Source organism: Arachis ipaensis, chromosome B9, assembly GCF_059453495.1.
Source record: "Arachis ipaensis isolate K30076 ecotype BB chromosome B9, ASM5945349v1, whole genome shotgun sequence".
In the NCBI taxonomy this organism is placed as follows: domain Eukaryota; kingdom Viridiplantae; phylum Streptophyta; class Magnoliopsida; order Fabales; family Fabaceae; genus Arachis; species Arachis ipaensis.
The window spans coordinates 31,398,192-31,417,514 of record NC_142444.1 but is presented as its reverse complement, the minus strand read 5'-3'; the positions used below and the strand labels follow the sequence as shown (position 1 = coordinate 31,417,514).

The window sequence follows — 19,323 nt, the reverse complement described above, 5'->3', positions numbered from 1 at the left end:
CAAAGTTTAGCCATGGAATAGGTCTCTCTTTGCTAACAAATTGCATCTATTTGCATCAGAATAAATATAAGAACTTCACTCGAGGTAGGGGTTTTATACTACTTTTTTTTATGTCATGTCTTAAATGTTTTATTTTTATATAGATGTTAGCATTGCATGTCATGGTATAACGTCTCTTTATTTCATACACATTATGAATTATAATAACCAACTTATGTGCATTAAAGAACTGAGGGTATGATCCTTCGGTAAGAGAAGGTGACCTCCAAAGACAAGATAATCAAAATGAACCTTCGGTAAGGGAAGGTGATCGGCAAACTTTTGGGATAAGAACCTTCGGTAAGGGAAGGGGACTCCCATTATTTTTATATAATAATATATTTTTGTTGACATAACTCCCTTCTTGTGTATGTCAAAATAACCTTGATTGTAAATTGAATTGAGGAAATGATCCTTTTGTAAGGAAATATAACCCCCAAAGACAAGATATCGATATGATCCTTTGGTAAGGAAAGGTGATCGCCAAAACGTTTGGGATAAGAACCTTCGATAAGGGAAAGGGACTCCCACCTTTTATACCGGTTTGAGTTCAATACCTTTCATAAAAACTACAAGAAAAAGTAATGAAAAGTACAATGAAAAGTGCGATTATGATTGTTCTTCTTTTTTTCCTTTTTGTTTGATTTATGATTATGTTTATTATTTTATTCAAAGATCCTTCTATTATCCAAAGTTTCTTTTTTTTTATTTATGATATTTTTTAAGATCTTTATTTTATTCAGATTCATTCTATTTGATTTATTTATGCTAATGTTACTATTCTTGTCTTATTATTTTGCCTTGCTTTATGACCTACAAGAAAATTAAATCAAGGTTGATAAGTTTGTATTCTATATATTTTAACTTCATATCCATTTCGTTATGTGTCACATGTATCATAACTAAACAATATTGCATCATCACTATTTTTATTTTAAAACTCGGAGTGGTTGGGGATAGATACGATGATACCATATAGATAAACTATTGAGAAACTTTTGTTTGTCACCCTTCTTTCCGTACCATCTTCAGGAACGACGCAGTATAAAGTAACATACTGCTCGGTTGAGGAGGAAAGACAAGTGTACAGCGAGATATCAAGGACGTAGATACGAAACGTTAATCGCTTGCCCAAATTCACATGAACAAAGAAGAATAGGCGATTGTTTTAGTCAGAGTTATACAAATTAAGAGAATTAAGATTTTTTATGTGTCTTGTTTATCTTTATTGAGTGATTGCAATTGTGACTATGATGTTTTTTTTTTTCATTATTTGGTATGAGTAAAGCTTGTCATTGTTTGTACTTTACAGTTTAGGACGCCCGTTTTTCATGTTAGTACCTCTAGGCCCACTTATATTTTTCAACTAGTAATAATTCTAATAAAAACTAGTTATTCACTATTTTTACATATATAAATTATTTTATATAAAAATTTTATATATTTTTTTTATTTTGCAAGGTTTGAATATCAATGACCAATATAATTTAAAGAAGGCTTAAATCTAGTTTAAAAATATTAGGGTGTTACATTTTTTGTATCAGAATAATTTAATCCCATAGGGTCATATTCTATGCTTGCAAGATTAATTTTATTATCATTTAGTAATAATTACTGTCATACAATCAAATATTTTCTATGTGATGAAATTAGATTTGAAATATGTGATCAACTACTAGTAAAAGTTATTGCGCTCCTAATTGTTTTATTTGAGGCTTATCGCTGTAATTGTTTGGTCAAAATATGCATGTGTTAATGTCAAAACATAGATCATCTAGGAACACTCTACTCATACTTAAAGACAAAGCCAAATGCACATCAGACATTCTCAAAAAAAAGTTAGGAATTATGTTTTTCTCACTTTATATGTTTGGCATGCATTATGTTTATCTTATCATTATCATCTATGTTGTTGCTGTATGATGCCCTTGTCCTGTTATCGTGATTATTTGTTTTATGGCATTATTCCATTCTTCCTTTCTTTTACACGTATACATTATGTTCATCATCCAAGTTCTCCTATGAGAAAACCCACTATTGTTTAAGGCTTCTTAATCGGGAGTAGCTGCATATCTTTGCGTTTTCTTGATTGATACTATTCCTATAATTGCTACCACTACCTTACAAGCCATTTAAGCTAAGAGTACATGCACTTTTATAAATTCTATTCTATTATTTAATATGCTCCATTATCATTATATTCCTTAAAAATGTGATACTACATGATCTTTTTATTTATGCCATTTATGTTACTGTTACTATCTCTTTAATCAGAGAAGGAGGAGAAAATGTGAAGCAATTAACTTACATGTTAAAAGAAACTACTTACCTTTAACTTCTCTGAACCCTGCTTGTCATGTTTTTACTTACCTTGATTTGACATTAGCTTTCTTGATAGCTTTTCCTTTTTTCTCTTTGGTGTTTGAATAAAAAAGTGAACTCTTCTCTCTTGTCTTACCAACACCCGAAGTGAACTTAGCAGAAGCTTAAGGTCGCTTTTCCTTTGGATTGATTTGCTTTGGGCTTGTTTTGATTCCATTCCCATTTAGCAGTTTTAGATTATTTTGTCTCATAGAATTGGCCTGGGTTGCAACAAAACAATTTGGGCCTGCACTTATCAACCCAAATCAATATATTTGTCATATCAATTTGTTATATATCTACTGAATTTAACAACTTGTCTAATTCTTCTTAAGTGAATGCATATGAATGGCGATATGTAACTAATTATGCCCTTACATGTGATTTATATGATTTGAATATTTGAATTTGATGTGTTAAAATATTGCTTGATGATTGATAATCTTTATTGCTTGTTAGAGATTAGGCTGTAAATCCGGATTCTTAGTTAGGATAATATAAAAACAGTAAATTGTGTAGTCAATTTTTCATTCTATACATTACCTTTTTAAATAGGGTAAAATTTGGGTGTAAACTTGATAAGTCTAGTTTGTTGTCTCCAGAATTTAGGACTATCCAAGATCTTTAGAGAGATTTATAATTTTTGGAAATAAGATTATCTAAAAAATTTTAAGATAGAAAAAATTCAAAATTCCAAACCAAATAACTTATCTAACAAAGTTCAGATCAGTGAAGGACTAAAATCATTTATATTTTTTATATATAAAAAAATTAATACATATATATTTTTTTTAAATGAAATGATATCTTATCTAAGATCCTATTTTCATATTATCCTTTTCTTTCTCTAAATTGTAATTTTTATACATTTCTTAAAATTTTATTATTATTATTATTATTATCTTTCTTCATCTAATAACTTTTTCTAGTATCATCTTTTAATTAATAATAAATTTAATATTATTATCAAATTCTTAAGAAAAAAACTTTTTTTATTATTTAGCTATTATTTACTCTATTTTCATTAATTCTATTTATTAAAATATTATTCAATTCTTATTGATTTTATATTATAGATCAAATAACTTATATACCATATTTTGATAGATTTTGAATTTTTGAGATGAAAATTAAAATTTGTAAAGTCAATTGGTATTCAACAATATTAACATAAATTTTTGTTAAAATATTTAAATTATGTTAATATCCTATAAATTTATTTTCTTTAACTTATTTAAATTATTGTACAATTTTATTTGACAATAATAAATATTTTTAGTGAAGTAAAAATTATGAGTCAGAATTTGTTTGTGTCCATAAATATACTACTTTTTTTTACTTATAAATTATTAGTCTAAATGTAACACAATTATCGAAATTAGATTCTGTAATTCATTTTCAAAAATTTTTAACTCAATTATTAGGCCTATAGAATTTATATTTAATTTTTAGAAAGGTGAAACTAATTTTTTTAGGAATATTATACGCATGCGACTAACTTCTAAATTTATAATTAATTTCACAGTATTCAAAATGACATATGACAAAAATCAAGATGAAGTTAAGTGTCTCTATAATGTCTCTATCAAAGAAGTAAATTAGTATAGAGTCACAAAGAAATAGGGTGTGGGGTGTTGAGACAACAGTGACCCTCGATTTTTCTTTATTTTCTAAAGTAGATATACTTAGAAAACTATGATTTACAAATCATAGAAGATCTCATTTTGAGACAGTAACCATGTGCTACAAAGTTTGCACAAATTTGAGGTTACCAAGTGATAGAATTCAGAATATTTAAATTGTCTAATGACAAGTTTAGAAAGTTGTGTTAGAATGTGAACTAAAGTTGTTCTTAGACATAAAAGACAGGACCTAAAAGAGATTATTGGATAAGGCTAAACTGATATTAGAATTTGATATTTGTAAAATATTTAGTGGTCAAGCTAAGAGACCTAAATAAAAGGCACACTATAGACTAGTTGAGAGGTTAGAATGAAGTAAGACTGCATGGGGTATGAGGCATTGAGAAGTAAAAGCTTCAATATGGCAACAAGATATTTTTTTAAGCGTCTTATTATGTTTTACTACTTGTTTGAATTATTATGATATATTTTGTGGTTTATATCTAATACATGAAGACTGATAACTCAATACAAAAGAAATTAATGATATTATCTGTCATGTAAATTTATCTTATATAATTATATTAGACTTGAATGTCTAAATCACATTTAGTGCACTTAGTTAGCTCAAGATCATAATAGAATTATTTTGTAACTTTACTTATTTTGCTTGAATGTATGGATTGATTTTACTTATGTTAGGACTATCATATATTTCTGTAGAAAGGAAAAAAGTAGATAAAATCTACTAGGGTAAGATGAGGTTGATTATTATGTTTTTAGAAGACACGAATTTTGAGGACAAAATTCTTTTTTAAGGGGTGAAGATGTAACATCCCAACTTTTTGAATCAGGTTCATTATTCAATAACAAATAAAGTAATTAATGATGACAAGTCATCTTAGCCTATTTTCACTATTCTTTTTCTTTTGTTTTCAATTGATTTTATGCACTTTCTTAAGCCATAAGCAAGCTAATTGGGAAGATTTCCATGTTTCCTTTGATTCAATCAACCATGGATGAATTAATGCACTTTCATGAGATTTTGTGCTATAATTGTCATATATTATGAAAGAAACGCAATCTCATGATTTGGGGCATAGCTTTGATTGTTTTGATTGATTGATGATAGGTGAAAAGAGTTTTGAAGAAGGTTGAAGAAAGACGGAATGGCTAGGAGCAAGAGAGAACAAAAAGCTTGAGCCAAAGTTTGCCTCAAACTTTAGCTCAAACTTTTGGAAGAGTTGAAAACACCCCAGAGGAAAAAAGCTTGAGCCAAAGTTTGCCTCAAACTTTAGCTCAAACTTTTGGAAGAGTTGAAAACACCCTGGGGGAAAAAGCTTGAGCCAACGTTTGCCTCAAACTTTTTGGCAAACGTTGGCATCACAAAACCAACACCCTGGAGGAGAAAAGCTTGCGCCAACGTTTGCCTCAAGCTTTTTGGCAAACGTTGGCGCCACACTTGCACACCCTGGAGGAGAAAAGCTTGCGCCAACGTTTGCCTCAAGCTTTTTGGCAAACGTTGGCACCACACATATACACAAGGGGACCAACGTTTGGCCTAAAGTTTGACCTCAAACTTTAGCCCAAACGTTGGTAGCAGCAAATGAGGGCAGCTGGTATAAAAAGTTTGAGTAAAAGTTTGCCTCAAACTTTTACTCAAGCTTTTATGATTCTTAGCCCGGTTCACAATGGATTTCTCTCCAACTCCAAGAGCAATCAACAGAGGCTTTTATCAACCCAATTCCATCAAGTTCAAAGGCCCAATTCAAGGCTTGAAGACCATTTGAAGAAAGTGTATAAATAGTTTAGGATTTAATTTTTAGAAGAGCTTTTCCTTTTACTTTTGCTGAGTAGTTTTTGGAGAGCTTTTGGTTTTGAGTTGTTTGGAGTTTCTGAGTTTCGGAGTAGGAGAATTGAATTCTCTTCCTCTTAGTTTTCTTGTTTTTAATTTCAATTACATTTGTATTGGATCTTGGGTTGGAGAATTGAAGGAATTTTGCTTCAATCTCATCCTGAGATCTCTCTGTTTTCTTTACTGCATAATTGAATTTAAATTTCTGTTCATTGTCTCTTCTTCTACCCATTCTGCTATTTACTTTTCTCTATTTCTTGCAATTGAATTCTACATTTGGATCTAGGAAGGCATTGAGATCTAGACTCGGTTATCTAGTCTCTTGGGTCCTGAGATCTGGAGTTTGCATTTTAAATTCTCTATTTAAAGCTTTTCAAGTTCATTTACATTTCCATTTTAGATCCGGTTCAATTCAAGTCACCTTCTACTTGTCTGATTAATGCAATTTACTTTTTCTTGTTTAAATTCTGCAAATCCACTTCCCAATTTCCTTTACAATTCAAGCCATTTACATTTCTTGCACTTTAAGATTCTGCAATTTACATTTCTTGCGTTCTAAGTTTCTGCCATTTAATTTCTTGCTCTTTAAGATTCAGCACATTTACCTTCTCTGCTCTTTAATTTACTGCAATTGTCCCTCTCCCTTTTAATTTCATGCAATTTAGCTTCTGTCGAATACAAACCACTCAAATCAATTCTTGATTCGCTTGACTAAATCAACCACTAAACCAAAATTGCTCAATCCTTCAATCCCTGTGGGATCGACCTCACTCCCATGAGTTTTATTACTTGATGCGACCCGGTGCACTTGCCGGTGAGTTTTGTGTGTTAGGAATTCGTTTTCCGAAAATACACATCAAGTTTTTGGCGCCGTTGCCGGGGATTGAAATAGATTGACAATGATTAAGTGAAGTGGAGATCTAGATCTAGCATTTTTATTTTCTGTTTCTCATTCTTTGGACTAACCCACTAACTGTTTGAAATTTTGCTTAAGCTAACTAAATTTCATTCTAGCAATAGATTGAAGTGTTACTGGTGGTGTTTCTTTTGTTTTGTTTGTATGTCAGGTACAGGGAGAGCCACTCCTGTTTTATCTGAAACTGACCAGAGAACTCTTAGAAGGTTAAGAAGAGCTGAAAGAGGGAAAAATATTGTTGGAGAGGAAGAATCTGAGGAAGAATATCACGAGATGGAAGGAGATCCATCTAATCCAGGAGGAGGGGTTAACAATAACCCACAACAGAGGAGAGTACTGGCCTCCTATACTTTTGCAAATGCTAGACATTGTGGGAGCAGCATTCTCACCCCTAATGTCAATGCAAATAACTTTGAACTGAAGCCACAACTCATCACATTGGTCCAAAACAACTGCTCGTTTGGGGGAGGACCATTGGAGGATCCAAATCAACATTTATCCACTTTCTTGAGAATTTGTGACACAGTTAAAAGCAATGGAGTGCACCCTGACATATACAAGCTGTTGTTATTCCCATTCTCTCTCAGGGACAAGGCCACTCAATGGCTAGAAACATTTCCAAAGGAAAGCATTAACACATGGGATGATTTGGTGAGCAAGTTTCTTGCCAAGTTTTACCCCCCTCAAAGGATCATCAGGTTGAAGACTGAGGTGCAGACATTCACGCAATTGGATGCTGAAAATCTGTATGAAGCATGGGAGAGATATAAGGCTCTGCTGAGAAAATGTCCACCAGAAATGTTCACTGAGTGGGACAAGCTACAGAACTTTTATGAAGGACTCACTCTAAAGGCTCAAGAAGCACTTGATCACTCAGCTGGAGGATCATTGCAACTGATAAAAACTGCAGAAGAAGCTCAAAATCTTATTGACATGGTGGCTAATAATCAGTATTTCTTTGTGCATCAAAGGCAACGCCAACCATCACAAAGGAGAGGAGTAATGGAGCTAGAAGGAGTGGACTCAATCTTAGCTCAAAACAAAATGATGCAGCAACAAATTCAACAACAGTTTGAACAAATGGCCAAAAGGATTGATAGCCTTCAAGTAGCAGCTGTGAACACAAGCCAACCATCAACTGTGTGGGTGCAGAATGAAGAAAGCCAAGAAGAGCAACAACAGGAGCAAGTGCAGTACATGCATAACCAAAACTCTGGACAGAATGAAGTGTATGGTGACACATACAATCCATCCTGGAAGAACCACCCAAACCTCAGGTTGGGAGATAATCACAACCAGAACCAACAACCATGGCAGAGGAACTCAAACCAAAACACTTCAAGAAACAACCAAAACCATAACCAGCAGCAAACTAACCAAAACCCTTACAGAAAACCTCAAAACAACTACCCCAACCCTAACCATTACCAATCCAATAACCAACCCACCAACCAAAATGCCTACCATCCACCATCCACATCTCACAACCCACCACAAGCATCACCTGAATCTCAAAGACTCACTAACTTGGAAACTTTGATAGACAAAATGTGAAAACACCAGGAAATGACAACCAAGAACCATGAAGCCTCCATGAAGAGCCTAGAGAGGCAGATTGGGCAAATCTCCAAGCAGATTTCTGTTGAGAGACCTTCAAGCTCACTGCCAAGTGACACAATCCCAAATCCTAAGGAAGAATGCAAGGCGATACAATTAAGGAGTGGGAGAACATTGATGAGCAACAATGACACTACAAAGAAGCAAGCAAAGAGCAGCAAAAAACCAATAGAAGATGAAAAGCAAACAAAGGCAGATGAAGCCAAGGATCAAGTTGTGATGCCAAACAAGAGCACTGAGAAACTCAAAGAGAAGAACAACCAACCACACAGTTCAAAAGAAGTGATTCAGGGACAGCAGCAAGTAGGAAAGAACATCACACCTCCACTGCCATATCCCCAGAGGTTCAGCAAAGAGACTAAGGACCAACATTTTCACAAATTCCTTGAGACTTTCAAAAAGCTGGAGATCAATATTCCCTTGGCTGAAGCACTTGAGCAAATGCCTCTGTATGCCAAGTTTTTGAAAGAGCTTATCAACAAGAAAAGAAGTTGGCTTGAGAAGGAAACTGTGTTACTCACTGAGGAATGCAGTGCTGTGATTCAAAGGGGCATTCCACCAAAACTCAAGGATCCAGGAAGCTTTGTAGTCTCATACACCATTGGCAGAATAGTTCTCAACAGAGCTCTCTGTGACCTTGGTGCCAGTATCAACTTAATGCCTCTCTCAATGATGAGAAAGCTTGCCATAGAAGAACTTAAACCCACCAGGATGTCGTTGGTCATGGCTGACAGATCAATCAAAACACCCAATGGAATTGTGGAGAATCTGTTGGTGAAGGTTGGGGAGTTTATTTTCCCAGCAGATTTTGTGATTTTGGATACTGAAGAGGAAGAAAATAATTCAATCATTTTGGGAAGTCCATTTCTAGCCACAGCAAGAGCCATCATTGATGTAGAAAAAGGAGAAATTATCTTCAGGGTCCACAATGAACAAATGGTCATAAACGTTTTCAAGTCAATGCAACACATTCCTGAGCAAGAGGATTACATGAGATTGGATATGATAGAGAGTTTGGTGGAAGAAATGCTGGAAGAAAGTCCTCAAGAGCAAGAAGGAAATCAAGGGACAACAGAGGAACAAGTAGCTGAGACTTCTATTGAGCAAGATGAAAAATAAGACAAGAAGGAAGAAGTACGAAAACAAGAACTGAAGCCATTACCCACCCATCTCAAATATGCATTCCTTGGCACATCGGAAAGCTTCCCAGTGATCATTAATTCGTCCCTGACAAAAAAGGAGGAAGGAGAACTTCTCGATGTACTCAAAGCTCACAAAGATGCTTTGGGATGGACCATTGACGACCTGAAAGGCATCAGCCCTGCAGTGTGTATGCATAAGATCCTCTTGAAGGACAATTCCAAACCACTGGTTCAACCTCAAAGAAGGCTAAATCCCACAATGAAGGAAGTTGTCCAGAAGGAAGTAATGAAGTTGTGGAATACAGGGATAATCTTCCCAATATCTGACAGCTCATGGGTGAGCCCGGTTCAAGTTGTACCAAAGAAAGGAGGAATGACGGTCATCACTAATGAGAAGAATGAGTTGATCCCTACTAGAACAGTGACTGGGTGGAGAATGTGCATAGACTATAGAAGATTGAATGATGCCACAAGGAAAGATCATTTCCGTCTCCCATTTATTGATCAGATGCTGGAAAGATTGGCCGGCCATGCCTATTATTGCTTTTTGGACGGGTATTCTGGGTACAATCAAATTGTGGTAGATCCCAAGGACCAAGAGAAGACTGCCTTCACATGTCCATTTGGAGTTTTTGCATATAGGAGGATGCCATTTGGGCGATGCAACGCCCCAGCCACATTTCAGAGGTGTATGCTTTCCATTTTCTCTGATATGGTTGAAAAAATTTTAGAGGTCTTCATGGACGACTTTTCTGTTTTTGGTGATAATTTCAACACTTGCCTGAACCATCTAACTCTTGTCTTAAAACGGTTCCAAGAAACTAATTTGGTTTTGAACTGGGAGAAGTGTCATTTCATGGTACCCGAGGGGATTGTTCTTGGTCATAAGGTTTCAAGAAAAGGGATAGAGGTTGACAAGGCAAAGGTTGAGATCATAGAAAAACTCCCTCCACCAGCTAATGTAAAATCTGTTAGAAGTTTCTTGGGGCATGCAGGATTTTATAGAAGGTTTATCAAGGATTTCTCAAAAATAGCCAAGCCCTTGAGTAATCTATTAATGCTAGATAATCCTTTTGTGTTTGATGAAAACTGCCGGCATGCCTTTGAAACTTTAAAAAACAGACTCACAATAGCACCAATCATCATACCCCCAGATTGGGAACTGCCTTTTGAACTCATGTGTGATGCAAGTGACCTTGCAATTGGTGCTGTACTTGGACAAAAGAAGGGAAACTTGCATCATGTCATATATTATGCAAGTAAAGTGTTGAATGAAGCCCAAAAAAATTACACCACAACAGAAAAGGAATTGTTAGCTGTAGTCTATACATTTGATAAGTTTAGATCATACTTGATAGGATCCAAAATTGTGGTTTATACTGACCATGCTGCCCTTAAGTATTTGATGTCAAAGCAGGATGCTAAACCAAGACTTATCAGGTGGATATTGCTCCTACAAGAGTTTGATATTGAGGTAAGGGACAGGAAGGGCACTGAGAACCGGGTTGCTGATCATTTGTCGAGGCTACCACAAGAAACAATTCAAAAAGCCTCCCAGCCCGTAAATGAAAGCTTCCCAGATGAGCACCTTTTGCAGATCCAACAAGCACCTTGGTTTGCTGACATAGCAAACTACAAAGTGGGAAGGAAGATACCTCAAGAATTCTCTAAGCAACAAGTGAAGAAGTTAATCAATGAGGGAAGGAAATTCTTATGGGATGAACCCTTCCTGTTCAAGAGATGTTCTGATGGAGTAATTAGAAGGTGTATCCCTGAGAGTGAAATGAGGGATATCCTGTGGCACTGCCATGGTTCAGCTTATGGTGGACACTTTGGCCCAGAAAGAACAGCTGCAAAGATACTGCAAAGTGGCTTCTATTGGCCAACTATCTTCAAGGATGCCAGAGAGTATGTTCACCAATGTAATGAATGCCAGAAAGCAGGAGGGCTGACAAAAAAGAATGAGATGCCTCAAAACTTCATCTTGGAATTGGAATTATTTGATCTATGGGGAATTGATTTCATGGGACCCTTTCCCCCTTCCTATTCTTTCAGATATATCTTAGTAGCAGTGGAGTACGTCTCAAAGTGGGTGGAAGCCATAGCCACAACCACATGTGATGCACAGATTGTCCTCCAATTCCTTAAAAAGCACATTTTTACAAGATATGGAGTGCCCAAGGGTCTTGTTAGTGATGGTGGTGGTCACTTTTGCAACAAACAGATGGAGAAACTTCTCCACAAATATGGAGTAATCCATAAAGTAGCCACACCTTACCACCCTCAGACTAATGGCCAGGCTGAACTAGCAAATAGGGAATTAAAGAAGATCCTAGAGAAAACAGTGGAAGCACAAGAAAAGATTGGGCTAGGAAGCTAGAAGATGCATTATGGGCATATAGGACAGCTTTCAAAACTCCTATTGGCAAGTCACCCTTTCAGCTATTGTATGGCAAATCCTGCCACCTCCCTGTAGAGCTTGAACACAGAGCTTTTTGGGCCACTAAACTCCTCAACCTTGATTCCCAAGCTGCAGAAGAGAAAAGGTTGTTACAACTAAATGAGTTGGATGAATTCAGGTTAGAAGCTTATGAGAGTGCTAAGATATACAAGGAAAGAGCTAAGAGGTGGCATGATAAGAAGATCACAAAGAAGGAGTTCAAGCCAGGACAGCAAGTGCTCCTGTATAACTCAAGGCTTAAGATCTTCCCTGGCAAACTTAAGTCTAAGTGGACTGGCCCATACTTGGTGACAAAGGTTTTTCCTTATGGGAGTATTGAATTGCTAGATGAAGCAACAAAGAGTCAATTCACAGCAAATGGTCACAGAGCAAAGCTGTACTTGGGAGAACAATGGGATAAGGAAAAAGAGGTTCAGAGCCTACAACCTTCTTGAAAAGAATTGAAGGATGTCAAGCTAGTGACATTAAAAGAGCGCTTGTTGGGAGGCAACCCAACCAGAGGTAGTTTTCTTTTCATAGCCTTTTCAATAAAATGTTGAATATTTGGTATGAATTGCAAGGAGCTAAGTTTGGTGTTATACACCAAAATAATTTAAAGGAGAATGAAGGATTATAAGTTTGGTGTTCCACCAAAACATCATTTAAAAACATATTCTCATTTCTTGCACAACACTAGCTCCAAGCAATCAAACAGATTATTCAATTACTTAATTGCTCTCTAATTTCAACTTTATAACCTTTAGCAAGAACACAAGATTTTACATATAGTTGACCTGTTGCATCAGAGGAAGTGGCAAGGAACTAAGTTTGGTGTTCCCACACCAACTTAAATCCAAAAGCCGCATTCAATTCATGCATAATAACCAGTCACCTAAGGGCTTGAGAAGCAAGCAACTTTTGAGAATTATGCAGGGAACTAACTACCAATTGAAGACATAATGCACCATGACTCAAAAGGGGATCAACAAAAAGAAGGACAAAAGAACTGCAAACCACTAGGTTGTATCTATACTTAACTTCAGCTGTTGAGAGATGCCATGATTTATATCTTGCTAAAGTGTTCATCTAGTACAAGTAGAATCAATTTTCTTAAAATAAGTAAGCTAGTCTAAGTGTGTGCTTGTGTGTTTACTTTCACTTAACAAAAAAACATGCTTTGTCCCCTACATCTTTAATTCAATAAAAGAAATGTTTGAATGTGAAGTAAGATAGTTCTCTGTTAGATAGAAGTACAATAAAAGTAAGTGGTGGTATGTATGTGTGATTGTATGATAGCTCACTTTCAGTGAATAAGAGAACTAGGATGTCTCCTTCTAAGTATAAAGTGGCCTATTGTCTATGAATCTCAATCACACAAAAGTCCTTGGTTAAAAAGAAAAACAAAAAGAGAAAAGAAATAGCCAAAGAGTGGCAACAGAACAAAAGAAAATAAAAAGAAACAAAGCTAGACACCAATAGCTTGAACCTTAGAATACATGCATGTGGTGTCTTTGTACTAGGATCTGCTTGGATTATTAAGTTCTTTGGAGTGCATCAACACTCGGTGACTTGGGTTAACTAACCCGGGATCATCAGCTGAAAGTCCACTATCAAGAGCAACCTAACTACAAGGCATTTAGTAACCCAAAGAGGTGCTGGGCATCAATGTTTTAAGAAGGAATGTGAGCCAAGTGTCTATAGTGAATAATGTGTCAAGTATAAAGAAATAAATGAACTTGTTACACATGACACTGAACTAAAGCTTATAAAAAAAATAATAGTCAAGGACAAAGGAATAATGAGAGGTCATAGCAGTGTGTTGCTTGATGCTTGAAGGAGACTTTCTAGGCCTAAAAGTCAATAAGAAGTGAGTGTTTACATATCCACATAAAACCCCATGAACTACCAATAATACTCTGCTAGCATGAACATCCTCTTCCATTTCATTCTTTCTTCTCATTAATTCTTTTCTTGCTTGGGGACAAGCAAGCTTTAAGTTTGGTGTTGTGATGACAAGTCATCTTAGCTATTTTCACTATTCTTTTTCTTTTGTTTTCAATTGATTTTATGCACTTTCTTAAACCATAAGCAAGCCAATTGGGTAGATTTCCATGTTTCCTTTGATTCAATCAACCATGGATGAATTAATGCACTTTCATGAGATTTTGTGCTATAATTGTCATATATTATGAAAGAAACACAATCTCATGATTTGGGGCATAGCTTTGATTGTTTTGATTGATTGATGATAGGTGAAAAGAGTTTTGAAGAAGGTTGAAGAAAGACGGAATGGCTAGGAGCAAGAGAGAACAAAAAGCTTGAGCCAAAGTTTGCCTCAAACTTTAGCTCAAACTTTTGGAAGAGTTGAAAACACCCCAGAGGAAAAAAGCTTGAGCCAAAGTTTGCCTCAAACTTTAGCTCAAACTTTTGGAAGAGTTGAAAACACCCTGGGGGAAAAAGCTTGAGCCAACGTTTGCCTCAAACTTTTTGGCAAACGTTGGCATCACAAAACCAACACCCTGGAGGAGAAAAGCTTGTGCCAACGTTTGCCTCAAGCTTTTTGGCAAACGTTGGCGCCACACTTGCACACCCTGGAGGAGAAAAGCTTGCGCCAACGTTTGCCTCAAGCTTTTTGGCAAACGTTGGCGCCACACATATACACAAGGGGACCAACGTTTGGCCTAAAGTTTGACTCAAACTTTAGCCCAAACGTTGGTAGCAGCAAATGAGGGCAGCTGGTATAAAAAGTTTGAGTAAAAGTTTGCCTCAAACTTTTACTCAAGCTTTTATGATTCTTGGCCCGGTTCACAATGGGTTTCTCTCCAACTCCAAGAGCAATCAACAGAGGCTTTTATCAACCCAATTCCATCAAGTTCAAAGGCCCAATTCAAGGCTTGAAGACCATTTGAAGAAAGTGTATAAATAGTTTAGGATTTAATTTTTAGAAGAGCTTTTCCTTTTACTTTTGCTGAGTAGTTTTTGGAGAGCTTTTGGTTTTGAGTTGTTTGGAGTTTCTGAGTTTCGGAGTAGGAGAATTGAATTCTCTTCCTCTTAGTTTTCTTGTTTTTAATTTCAATTACATTTGTATTGGATCTTGGGTTGGAGAATTGAAGGAATTTTGCTTCAATCTCATCCTGAGATCTCTCTGTTTTCTTTACTGCATAATTGAATTTAAATTTCTGTTCATTGTCTCTTCTTCTACCCATTCTGCTATTTACTTTTCTCTATTTCTTGCAATTGAATTCTACATTTGGATCTAGGAAGGCATTGAGATCTAGACTCGGTTATCTAGTCTCTTGGGTCCTGAGATCTGGAGTTTGCATTTTAAATTCTCTATTTAAAGCTTTTCAAGTTCATTTACATTTCCATTTTAGATCCGGTTCAATTCAAGTCACCTTCTACTTGTCTGATTAATGCAATTTACTTTTTCTTGTTTAAATTCTGCAAATCCACTTCCCAATTTCCTTTACAATTCAAGCCATTTACATTTCTTGCACTTTAAGATTCTGCAATTTACATTTCTTGCGTTCTAAGTTTCTGCCATTTAATTTCTTGCTCTTTAAGATTCAGCACATTTACCTTCTCTGCTCTTTAATTTACTGCAATTGTCCCTCTCCCTTTTAATTTCATGCAATTTAGCTTCTGTCGAATACAAACCACTCAAATCAATTCTTGATTCGCTTGACTAAATCAACCACTAAACCAAAATTGCTCAATCCTTCCATCCCTGTGGGATCGACCTCACTCCCGTGAGTTTTATTACTTGATGCGACCCGGTGCACTTGCCGGTGAGTTTTGTGTGTTAGGAATTCGTTTTCCGAAAATACACATCAATTAAAATGATAATGATTTAAGATTTAAATTCAAAATAAAAAAGTAGAAAATAATGCATTTAAAAAACTAACGTATCTAATTTAAATTTTAAATATATGAAAACACTAGCTGTAGTGAATTCCTAACCGACAATAAACCACCTTTCAAGATATAGTCATAACTAATTTCATACTTATGGGATTTGAATGATCTTTAGTTACATGAAAAGATAAGAAAACTAGCTTTATTCTTTAAGTTCAGTACAAAATCAAATTCAAATTAAATTAGGTAGATAAATCTATTACAAGTCCATAGTAGAAAATCGCGCTCTTATGAGCCAGCCTAATATACTAACAGTATTTCAGAAATATCTCAAGCTATGGTTATTTGATTGACTTTGTTTAAGATTCATTTTAAACTAACTCAATTCTCTATAAATTTGCATCTAATAGCTATTTTCAAATTCCAAACGTAGAAAACTTTATAGGGCTTACAAAGTGACAATTCAAATTGGAGATTTTACCTAAACGCAAATTAGATTCTCCTAACATAATTTGTACATATCTAAGCTATTTGAGTCCTTCCTTTCTCATTATATTTCTTTTTTTCTATACAAAATATTCTAGGTAACCTATCCTCTCTACCTTTTATTATCTCTATAAATTGTCATTCATGTATTTTCTCATTTATAAGAAAAACTATATCTCTTCTTACTTCGTTACTCTCACTCTAAATCTTCTGCCAAAGTATTCACAAAGTCCACTCATATATTGTTCAAGAAGATATTCCTTTTTGAATTATGACAACTACGAAATATGAAGATTTCCTTTCTATCCAGTCAAGGATTCATACCTATATCAAAACATACACAAAGTCTAGACATAGAATAAGTCTCTCTTCGCTAACAAATCGCATCCATTAGCATCAGAATACATATAAGAACTTCACTCGAGGTAGGTTATACTACTTTTTTTATGTCATGTCTTAAATGTTTTATTTTTATATAGATGTTAGCATTGCATGTCATGGTACAATGTCTCTTTATTTTATACACATTATGCATTATAATAACCAACTTATATGCATTAAAGAACTGAGGGTATAATCCTTCGGTAAGGGAAAGTGACCCTCAAAGACAAGATAATCGAAATGATTTTTTGGTAAGGGAAGGTGATCGAATCAAGATGCTCCTTCGGTAAGGGAAGGTGATCGGTAAAATTTTAGGATAAGAACCTTCGGTAAGGGAAGGGGACTCCCATCAATTTTATATAAAAATATATCTTTGTTGGCATAACTCCCTTCTTGTGTATGTCTAAATAACCTTGATTGTAAATTGAACTGAGGGAATGATCCTTCGGTAAGGAAAGTTGACTCCCCCCCCCCCCAAGACAAGATATCGATATGATCCTTCGATAAGAGAAGGTGATCGATGGAGATGATCCTTCGGTAAGGGAAGGTGATTGCCAAAACGTTTAGGATAAGAACGTTCGATAAGAGAAATAGACTCCCACCTTTTATACCAGTTTGAGCTCAATACTTTACATAAAAGCTACAAGAAAAAGTAACGAAAGGCACAATGAAAAGTGTAATTATGATTGTTCTTCTTTTTTTTCTTTTTGTTTGATTTATGATTATGTTTATTATTTCATTCAAAGATCCTTCTTTTATCTAAAGTTTCTTTTTGTTTGATTTGTGATATTGTTTAAGATCTTTATTTTATTCAGATTCATTCTGTTGGATTTATTTATGCTAATGTTACTATTCTTGTTTTATTTATTTTGCCTTGCTTTATGATCTACCATAAAATTAAATCAAGGTTGATGAGTTTGCATTCTATATGTTTTAACGTCATAGCCATTTCGTTATGTGTCACATGTGTCATAACATAAGTAAATGAGAAGCATCTAAAAGTCACACCACTTCGACTAACAAAGACTTTTGAAAATAATAACTGAACAATATTGCATCATCACTATTTTTATTGTAAAACTCGTAGTGGCTAGGGATGGAGACGATGACACCATATAGATAAACTATTGAGAAACTTTTGTTTCTCACCCTTCTTTTCGTACCATCTTCAAGAACGACGCAGTACAAAGTAACACATTGCTCAGTTGAGAAGGAAAGACAAGTGCACTATTAGGAGCGAGATATCAAGGCCGTAGATACGAAACTTTAAGTGCTTACCCAAATTCACATTAACGAGGAAGAATAAGCGATTGTTTTAGTCATAGTTATACAAATTAAGAGAATTAAGATTTTCTATGTGTCTTGTTTATCTTTATTAAGTGATTGCGATTCTGACTATGGTGTTTCTTTTATTGATTAATTGGTATGAGTAAAGCTTGCCATTGTTTGTGCCATTATAGTTTAGGATGCCTATTTTTCATGTTAGTACCTTTAGACCCACTTATATTTTTCAACTAGTAACAATTCTAATAAAAACTAGTTATTCACTATTTTTATATATATAAATTATTTTATATAAAAATTCCATATTGTTTTAAAAATTTTGCAAGGTTTGAATATCAACGACCAATATAATTTAAAGAAGGCTTAAACCTAGTTTAAAAATATTAGGGTGTTACAAAGGCAACCTTTATATTTTCCGTATAAGTGAGTCCCATCAACCTGAACCAGCGGTTTGCAATATTTGAAAGCTCTTATGCATGGATTGAAACTCCAGAATACCCGATAAAGTATTCTAACACCATCCACCTCTTAACTCCCGTTATACAAGGATCATGTTTCTATTTGGACTTGTGAACCAGGCATCTTCTGAACCATTGTCAAGAACCACAACGGCAAAGCTTGGTAAGATTCTTCCTATCCACCGAAAACCTTGGCTATCGAATTCTGCTTTTCCAGCCAAGCCTTCCAGTAATTAATAGTGTAGTTGAATCTTGACTGGACTTCTGTAATTATAGATTTGACCTTTATGGATGGGTCAAATTCAACCAATGGCTTCATAGCCTCCGCAATCGTGTCTGATTCTAACTTGGAGTGATCCTGTGATATCGTTCTCATGGAACACATGTGTCTCCCGTTGTATCTCTGAATCTTCCAACAGGCTTTCTTTTGTATCAAGCTGCCTCGAATAAGCCAGTCACACCCACGTCCATAAGTCTTGCACTATGCATAGAACATCTGTGGCTCAGATTCATAAACAACATAATCGACTTCACTGGAGATAGTTTAACTCCGAATTGCTGCAATGATTAATTTTCTTGAACCGTATTCTATTCTAATTCTAAACTCCTCATCTTCAGGATCAGCAACACCTATAAGAAAATAAATTTGTCACTCACCGATCCGCTAAAACAAAATCAAGTAAATATACTACCCACTGCTCATGTACCTATGTTTGCATATTCGAGAAAAAGGCCCAAGACTTTGAGTACTAATGGCTAGGAAGGTTAAAAAAGAAACAAAACTCAAAGAGTTTCCTAGTTAAGTGCTTGTGGTGTTGCTGTGTCATGGAGAAAGACTTGATGATGTAAATCTGAGGAGTGCTTTAT

The 19,323-nt window shown here is 35.1% G+C and overlaps 1 protein-coding gene across 1 annotated transcript in view; it reads left to right on the top strand.

Moving 5' to 3' along the window:
* Window positions 1-18,812, top strand: part of LOC148544187 (uncharacterized) — a 29,691-nt gene extending 10,879 nt beyond the window's left edge. The window contains exons 3-5 of the mRNA XM_088498889.1: window positions 6,945-7,909; window positions 18,577-18,619; window positions 18,733-18,812. Coding sequence (XP_088355015.1) covers window positions 6,945-7,909; window positions 18,577-18,619; window positions 18,733-18,812 — 1,088 coding nt within the window. The remainder of the gene's footprint in view (window positions 1-6,944; window positions 7,910-18,576; window positions 18,620-18,732) is intronic.
* The last annotated feature ends 511 nt before the right edge of the window (window positions 18,813-19,323 follow it).